This window comes from Marmota marmota, unplaced genomic scaffold, assembly GCF_001458135.2.
Source record: "Marmota marmota marmota unplaced genomic scaffold, marMar, whole genome shotgun sequence".
Taxonomy (NCBI): Eukaryota; Metazoa; Chordata; class Mammalia; order Rodentia; family Sciuridae; genus Marmota; species Marmota marmota.
Genome location: NW_025999928.1, coordinates 849,047 through 858,460, shown reverse-complemented (window position 1 = coordinate 858,460; position 9,414 = coordinate 849,047). Strand labels below are relative to the sequence as shown.

The 9,414-nt window shown below is 36.9% G+C and overlaps 1 protein-coding gene across 7 annotated transcripts in view; it reads right to left on the bottom strand.

Moving 5' to 3' along the window:
- Positions 1-355: 355 nt before the first annotated feature.
- The window catches only part of Rmi1 (RecQ mediated genome instability 1), a 26,450-nt gene continuing 17,391 nt past the window's right edge, over positions 356-9,414 (bottom strand). For 4 of the 7 annotated variants that reach the window (XM_015506089.2, XM_048800429.1, XM_015506090.2 and 1 more), the window contains one exon: positions 356-2,259. In XM_015506089.2, coding sequence (XP_015361575.1) covers positions 370-2,250 — 1,881 coding nt within the window. In that variant the 5' untranslated portion in view covers positions 2,251-2,259 and the 3' untranslated portion in view covers positions 356-369. Of the gene's footprint in view, positions 2,260-2,765; positions 2,829-3,205; positions 3,254-4,243; positions 5,125-9,414 lie in introns of those variants that run through there. The other 3 variants (XM_048800430.1, XM_048800432.1, XM_048800431.1) reach the window with 3 other exon arrangements.

Sequence of the window (9,414 nt, the reverse complement as noted above, 5' to 3'; positions counted from 1 at the left end):
AATTTAAAAAAAACTTATTAATAGTGAGTCACCGAATTATACTATAAAAAATTCATGTTTAAAAAACCCTACACATATAACAAACATGATTAAATATTTTAAACTGAAATACGCTATGAAACTTCACTTTTTCTTTCTATAAAAATAAAGTTTCAAAAATAAAATTGTGAATAAATTCTAAATATTTCCTTGTTTTGAATGTCCTTAAACACTGTTTTAAGGCTGAGTACAGTAGCCCAATCCTATAATCCTCGCTACTCAGGGGTCTATGGGTAAGGATCATGAGGTTGAGGGCAGTCTGGACATCACTGCAAGACACTGTCTTAAAAAAACGAAACAACAAAAAAGCATGCAATATATTTTAGTAAATTATTTATTCAACCGCTTCTTTAGGTTCTCAAGGTGTTCCATATTAACATCTTGTAATGCAAGTACCACTGCTCTACACAAGGAAGGATTAAATGAAATAGTCATTAGACAGCACAAATCTATTAGATCTCTCTGACATTTCTGCAAACCTTCTAGGAACTTTTGGTATTTAAGAGGATCTTTTTTTAACTGTTTCATTTCTGGTACGGAAAACCCTATCAAACTAGTAAGTATTTCATCTACAAAGTCTACATCGAGGTATGCAGTACCATCAGAAATCTTTGCAGTTATATTCCAAATGCCACCAGAACTTGAGAGATTTCCAGTTAAAGTTACAATAAATGCTTTGATTTTCACTGTAGTAATTTCCTTTGGTTTGTTAGCCATTAGAACAGACAAATAGATAAAAGGTGGTGAATACAAATCCATGCCAGTAAAAAAATCAGTGCTAGTCTCTGAGGAACGTAAAGAACAGGTATGTAAATGGTAACCATTTTCATTAGAAATTTGTGAGCTTTTTTTCGATACATCATTGACCAGTTCTTTACTTAATATTTTATCATTTAAGGAATAGCTACTTGAACGGCTGATGATTTGTTTTATTTTATAATCTGTCTCTGAGTTTTTATCTTTTCTTGTAAAATCATGGGCTAAGGACACATTACAATGATCCAAAAAAACACTGCTGTTTTTGTCTCTAGCAGAAGGACTACCAAAACACCTATCTTCATGAGTCCCTTGTTTAGATAAATGTTCTTCATTCCATTTACTATTTTCTTGTTTGTAAATCAAAGAAAAGTCATGCAGAGTATTAGGTTTATGTGAAAATCTCTCTATGTTTTCATCTTTGTTTCTGTTCAAAGTCAATGTCTGCAATTCTCTAGTTTCCATTTGTTCTTTCTGGACAGTTTCTTCTAAAAGCAAGGCCTCCTCCAGTGAAAAGTCATCTACTTCCCCATCAGTGAAATGCACAGATTGGTTTGGTGGTTTCTCCTTTGGTCTAGGAGAAACAACAAATCCTGGCTCAATACCTGGTTGTCTTGTGGGAATAGTATTTGAGGAACTACCTGTATTGAAACACCTTTCCAAGGAGGTGTCATTATTTGCTGCAAGTTCATCATTTTCATCAAGACTTGCCAAGAGTTCTTCATCAGAAGGTCCTAAGGCAGGATCTAGAGCATCTGTAACTCTGGGGATGTTTTGGCAAGAATTATTTGGTATGACTGAAACAACGGGATCAGGTTCCCCAATTAATCTTGCAAGTACTTTTTCTTGTGCATATTCTTCTAAAAGAGCATCTACTTCACCTCCCAAAACCTTTACATTTTCTGGTTTCAACAAGAGAACACCAAGACGGAAAGAAATGTTTCCATAAATTAAAATTTTTGTACCTGGAGGAAGATCACTATGAAGAGCTGGAACAGACTGGTATTCCATTCCCTGCAATTGTATAATTCCATCAGTTAGCTGCAGCATCAACATTCGTGAAGACTTTGCTTCCCAAGGTTTGGGGGTAACTTGTGTTTCAGCAGTAACTAAATCATTAGTTGTATTCTTTCCTCTCAACTTCTGTATCTGGGAATATGCAGGTTGACTTACATCAACCAAGGAAATAATCTGTAGAGCATAAAATCCATTCAATTCTCCTTTTGGAAGTTCTAAAATGCCATCAGGTAAAAGAGGATGTTCCAAATCTCTCAGATCAGTAAGTAGCCATTGCTCAAATACTTGTTTGTTTATTTGTGCCTGACTCAAATTAACATTATTACTTTCTTCTTGGATCCAGTTAATACAAGCTTCCAGCCACATTAGAGGTACTTTAACATGCCACGTAGCTAACAGCCAGGTTTCAACTCTTGAAGCAATACCAGTTACACTCATTTCTGTTACCTGAAAACAAAAAAATTAAATATTATGATAATATAGTACATTTAATTACAGCTACTACTATTCTCTAAAATGTACAAATACATATAAACAATATATCTTTTCTATTTTTCTCTAACATCTTATAAATCTTTGAATTTCTACTCATCAAATTCAAATATCAGAATAATCTGATAGTATAATGAGAAAAGCAAAACATTTGAGACAGATATACTTAAGGTTGAAAGCTGTCAAATTAGAGCTATATGATCTAAATTAAGTTTCATAATTTTTCTAACCCAGATGTTTCATTTATAAAGTGTCAATGACAACATCTATCTTATAGCATTAAGAATTACATGATCCATGGGTTGGGGTTATAACTCAGTTGGTAGAGCACTTGCCTAGCACATGTGAGAAACTGGGTTCTATCCTCAGCACCACATAAAATAAAATAAAGGTATTGTGTTCATCTACTATAAAAAAAAAAAAAAAAAAGAATTACATGATCCAGATGTAGGAGTGCATACCTGTGATCCCAGCTACCGGGGAGGCTTAAACAGGAGGATACCAAGTTCAAGGCCAACCTGGGCAACTTAGCAAGATGTCGTCTCAAAAAAGTGAAAAAACCTGGGGATATAGCAACTTAATGAGACCCTGTCTCAAAAAAAAAAAAGAATAAAGTTATAACAAAAAAACCTATAGTTATTTTTATTTTAGACTGTATGATCAGTTTCTACATTGGATTAAAGTCTTAGACTTCACTGAAATTAGTAAACTGATACTTTTTTATAAGTTCTTTAACAAGAAAAATAACAGCAGACTGAGCTGATATAAAACATCTTATTTGTTTCACTAAACATTCTCAGTAGCCCTGTCAGGCAAATAAGCAAAACAGTAAGTATTAATCCATCAAGTATTCACAAAAGTTGAATTTATGTCTCCTACAAATGAAGATTATTTTTCATACCTGGAATTGAGCCCAGGGACGCTTAACCACTGAGCCACATCCCCAGACATTTTCTACATTTTATTTAGAGACAGGGTCTTGCTAAGTTCTTAGGTCCTCAATAAATTGCTGAGGCTGACTTTGAACTCATAATCCTTCTGCCTCAGCTTTCCAAGATGCTGGAATTATAGATGTATACCTGGGAAAATGAAGATATTTAAGAGAGAGAATTTATTTAAGTTTTAATCTATCTGTAAGAAAACTAACTTGGAAAAGCACAGAATTTGATAACAGGATTGAGAACTGGTAGTTCAATAGAGTACTCAAACCCTCTACTGCTCAGAAATGGCCTTGAGAGGTAAGACAATTAGCACTTAAGGGTTATAAAATGTAGCTGAGCCAGGCACAATGGCTCATCCCTGTAATCCCAGTGGCTTGGGAAGCTGAGACAGGAGAATCATGAGTTCAAAGTCAGCCTCAGCAAGGTGCTTAGCAGCTCAGGGAGACCCCGTGTGTCTAAATAAAATACAAAACACAGCTAGGGATGTAGCTCAGTGGCCGAGTGCCCCTGAGTTCAATCCCTATTATTAAAAAAAAAAAAAAAAAGATGAAACTGTAGAAAGAATTGTGGGCCTAATTTCATGGGTGCAAGAATTTGATAGTACGGTTCTTGGGAATCCTGTTGTCATTCAGGGTAGAACAGAGGCTACACAGAATAAAAACATGAAGCTGGAGTGAGAGAAACAGAAATAAGTGACTATGAGAAAGGTATTCTTTCTTAGCCTGTTTCCTAATTTCTATACTTACCTCATAAAAATTAAAGATAGGAGGACACAAGCAGTAATTCTCAGTATAACTGTAGTACCAGATAATCTTTCACTTATAAATTCTGTGATCAAGTTGTTCAACTTCAAGGTATCCTACTTATCTGATTTGTAAAATAATAATAATAGCATTTTCTTTTTAGATTTGCTATGAACATTAAATTAATATAGAAAAAGCAGCAGTTGGCACATAGTAAGACCTAGGGAATGTAAACTATATTATTAAAATACCTACTATAGCCAGGTGTGATGATACATGCCTATAATACCAGCTACTCTGCACGTTGGGGCAGGAGGATCTCAAGTTTAAGGCCAGCCTGGCTTACTGAGACTCAGTACCAAATAAAATTAAAATCCTGGGCTGGGGAGCTCAGATGCTCCTGGGTTCAATCCTAGCAAACAAACAAAAAACCCTTAGTTATTTGTATTTTAGATTGTATAACCAGTTTCTACACTGGATAAAATTCTAGATGTCACTGAAATTAGTAAACTAACACTTTTTCATAAGGTTTTAAACAAGAAAATAATACACCTACCTGAGATTTTAGGAGCTTGAACTCTGAAAATGCTAGCTTAACTCACCTTAAGCTATACCGTAGCAACAAAACTATTTTATACTGTATCTCTGTAAGAACAACTGAAAGAAGTATAATGCACCCCTGACAAATGCAAAGAGAGAAAACTAAAACTTCAGTTTATTCTTGATGCTGAAACTGCCAAACATCTTCTCATATTTCTCAGTGACATGGACTCCTTATCATTGCCTTTAAATTATTCTTTTGTCCTATATTTCTGTCCTAGCACAAGTAAATGCCAGATAAGTCCTTGTTATCACTAAAATTTTTTTTAAAGACCCATAAAAGAGGATATATAATCACATAGCTCTCAGGAACCCATAGAATGAATTATTATTAATTTAATAAACTATTAAAATTTATAGAGATGGCTAGTGACAGTGGCGCATGCCTATAATCCCAGCTCAGGAGGATGGGGTGGGAGGATCGAAAGTTCAAGGCCAGCCACAACAAATCAGAGAGGCCCTATACAACATAGTGAGACACTGTGGGTTCAGTCCTTAGCACCACACAAAAAAATTTTAAAAAAAGATATTGTGTCCATCTACAAAAGAAAATGTTTAAAAAGGGGAGGGAGGTGTTGGAGGTGTACCTCAGTGGTAAAACACCCCTGAGTTCAATCCCCTGTATAAATAAATAAATAAGGGACATTAGGTCATTTTAATTATGGAACTGGTGAATCTTTATATTGAAGAAAATGATTAAGAGCATATATATATGTATATACATATACACACACATATATATGTTTAATGTATATATATATTTTTTTTTAATTCTATATGAAATCAATGGAAAAATTCAAAAGTAAGAAGATCTTTTCCTGTTGTGATGAAAATCAACGTGAAGTTGAGGGTGGGTAGCACATGCCCATAATTTTAGCTACTAGAAAGACTAAGGCAGAAAGATTCAAAGTTCAAGGCCAGCCTGGCAGAACTGGCAAGACCTTGCCCCATCACAGAAAATAAAGCTGGGCGTAGTGCTACATTCCTGTAATGCCAGCAGTTTAGAGGTCTGAGCCAGGAGAAGCAAAGGTCAGAGCTAGTCACAACAACTCAGCAAGACCCTATCTCAAAATAAAAAATAAAAAGGCTTGAGATGTGGCTCAGTGGTTAAGAGTCTCTGGGTCTAATCCCTGATACCAAAAAAAAAAAAAAAAAAAAAGGGTTGGAGGCAGGCACACTGGTACATGCCTATAATCCCAGCTACCTGGGAGGCTGAGGGAGGAGGATCACAAGTTCAAAGTCAGCTTCAGCAAATTAGTAAGACCCTTTGTCAAAATTAAAATTTAAAAGAATTAGGGAGTAGTTCAGTGGTAGAATGCCCTGGATTCAATTCTCAACACTGTAAGCAACTGGGAGAGGAGACAAAAAAAGATAAGAAACGATATAGTGTCAAATTGACAAGTCTCTGTAACAAAGAAACCAAGAGTCTTTAAATCAGCTCCCTGAATTATCAAATGAAAATACCCGATTGTCACAAAAAGTAAAACATAAAACAGGTTATACAGTATGCTAACTTTTGTACATGAAATACAGAAAAATAATCATATTCTTAATTATATGTATATTCATGAAGGACCTCCAGAAAGACATATGAGAAACATAAAACTTCGTCCCCCAGAAGGACATAAAAGAAACATAAAAATTCAAGTACATGGCTACATTCAATAACAAGAGCAAAATCTTCATTGTCAGGAACAGAGGAGATATTTCAAGAGTGGTAATGGACACTAAAACCATGCAGCCCACTGGGAATAGGGAGGGGACTTAGATAAAAAACAGTGTCACTAAAGCTCCAACGTCCAGCATACCTTGCACAAGACAAAAAAACCAAAACCGGAATGGAAGTCTTGCTGGAATTGATGGAAAACAACATCCTACCCAAAACATACCTGTGGCCTGTAGAAGAAACAGAGGCACCTGGAGGATAGAAACTGGGCTTGCATAGCATGTATGAGGGTACATAACATACACAGGATGGTTCAGAATTGGGCTATTCATAAAAATAAAAATCCCTAATAAAACAACCAACATAGAGCCAGTACCAAACTAAGAAAACTCCAAAACCAAACAAAAGTGGAAAAACTTCTATTCAACATGAGCCAGCAAACCAAAATTATATACTCCAGGAAAATTGTAATCATAATCATTGGCCACAGCAGCAGATACAAGTAGGAGAATTCAAACCTAAAGAAAAAAATTTAAAATTAAGAATTTTAAAAAATATTTTTAGTTATACATAGACACAGTATCTTTATTTTGTTTATTATTTTTATGTGGTGCTAAGGATAGAACCCAGTGCCTCACATGTACAAGGCAAGTGCTTTGCCACTGAGTCATAACCCCAGCCCTAAAATTAAGACTCTTAAAGAGAATACTAAAGACAAATAGAGAATTTATGCATTGGAAAGTACCTGAAACACACTACAAAGAAAGATTAATAGGGCTGGGGATATAGCTCAGTTGGTAGAGTGCTTGCCTTGCATGCCCAAGGCCTTGGGTTCAATCCCCAGTACCAAAAAAAAAAAAAGAAAGAAAGATTAATAAATTAAGCAAAGAGGCGGGGGAAAGCTAAGAAGTAGTGAAGACAGGTTCCAACAGTGAAATAATTACAGCTTTAGAAGAAGAAACTAGCAGAGAAGGAGATATTTTTTAAAAGATAATGACTGAAGGGCTAGGGGCATGGATTAGTAGTAGAGTACCTACCTAGTATGTGCAAAAACCCTGGGCTCCAATCCCCAATATGGCAAAAAGAAAAATAAAAAGATAATGGTTGAGCCAGGTGTGATGGCACATGCCTATAATTCTAGCAACTCAGGAGGCTAAGGCAGGAGGATCTGGAGTTCAAAGCTAACCTCAACAACTTAGCGATGCCCTAAGGAACTCAGCAAGATCCTGTCAAAATACATGTATATATACAAAATTTAAAATGTGGCTCACCCCTGGGTTCAATCCCTGGTACAAAAAAAAAAAAAAAAGATAATGGTTGAAACTTTATTTTAAAGTTTAAAAAAAAAATGACCTTCTAGGTTGAAAAGCCCAATATTACTAATCAGCATTTTCTAAAATCAAATCCCCTTAAATATAGTGTGGCAAATGAAAACATTACAGATATAAGAAAAAAGTATCTTAAGAGCCAATAAGCTAGATCTAAAATTCTAGTTAATAAAAATGTAGAAAATGAGAAAAAGAATTCACAAGGAAATTAAGGTATTCTTATTTTGCCAAAGAGGATAATAAAAATAGTAAGTTTGGAATTTTACAGAAAAATATAAAATATGTTTGTGGTAAGGATGACGAGTATTGGGAAAACATTTATAAACACCCTAAAACTCCATGCAAAATGAATTTTTTTTCCTGGTACTAGGGTTTAAACCTCAGGGGCACTCTACCACTAAACTACATCCCTAACCCTTTCATTAAATTTTATGACAGGGTTTTTTTTTTTTTCCTTTCCTTCTCTCTCTCTCTCTTTCTCTCTCTCTCTCTCTCTCTCTATATATATATATATATATATATACACACACAATTGTAGATGGACACAATACCTTTATTTTATTTATTTTTATATTGTTCTGAGGATCAAACCCCGTGCCTCACACATGCTAGACATGTTAGGCAAGCGCTCTACCACTGAGCTATAACCCTTTATGATAGGATCTTGCCAAGCTACCAAGGCTGACCTCAAACTTGCCTCAGCCTCCTGAGTAGATGGAATAGATGAGATTATAGGCATGTTCCATCACTCTTGGCCAAAATGAATTTTTAAAAAGTCATAAAACTTAGCATAACCCTGTATCAAAATAGAAAATAAGGGCTCTGGATGTAGCTCAGTGGTAGAGAGCTTGTCTAGTATATACAAGTTGATCCTGGGTTTAATCCTGAGTTCAGAGGGGAAGAAAAACCTAAGAATGAAACAATGTCAACAAATCTTGGAAGCCAAATACAAATAAGTAAGTGGTACATAACTTAGCAGGCATCAGAAAGTTGAATGTTAAACTGGTTTTAAGGATGGCTTTAAAAAACCTCAAACCCGGGATGGGGTTGTGGCTCAGCAGTAGAGCGCTCGCCTAGTTATCAACCTCCTAACCTGGGTTTAATCCTCAGCACCACATAAAAATAAATAAATAAGGAGAGAGGAAGATGGCGGCGAGGGGAGTGCATTGCCCCCGTGTGCTGTGTCACAGTGTGGGAGTATGACAAGTCAGGACGGCTAAAGGCTATCTTGTTAGGAATTTCCAGCAATAGTGGGGTGCTCCGGAACCTGGAGGAAGGATTTCCATCGCACGAGGATCGGCTACGGGGACTCAAACGCGAGAGGTTTGTCGCACGGAGGGTAACACTGCTTATTCAGCAAATCGCCCCGCGGCTAGAGTCTGCAGCGCGCGCTGGGAAACGAGGAGATAGGGACGCAGGGATACAGCGCTGCAGTTTCTGCCAGCCGTGCAAGCACCATACTCAGGGCTGAATTCTGGGTTCGAGACAGGGGAAGGAAGCGGTCCATCTCGGTTCTCCACACCGGTCAGACCACAGAGGAGGCCAGCAGCCACCATGTTGGAAAGCTGACGTCACCATCCCTGTTTTCGACTGACCGCAGCTCATTCAGCCATAGAACAGGTAATTTCAGGCTGCCATTCACCTGCGGCTTGCAAACAGATTGCTAGGGTTCAGTGCCTGGGTGCTTCTTAGAACCTGATCTTATCGGAGCGAACACCGAGCGCGGGGCGGCCGAGTTCCGACTCCCGGAACCGCCCTGGACCAGGGCTGCGGAGCCTGCAGAGGCTGCTTCTTGGACCCTGCTCCTATCAGAGCATACACCAAGCACTAAG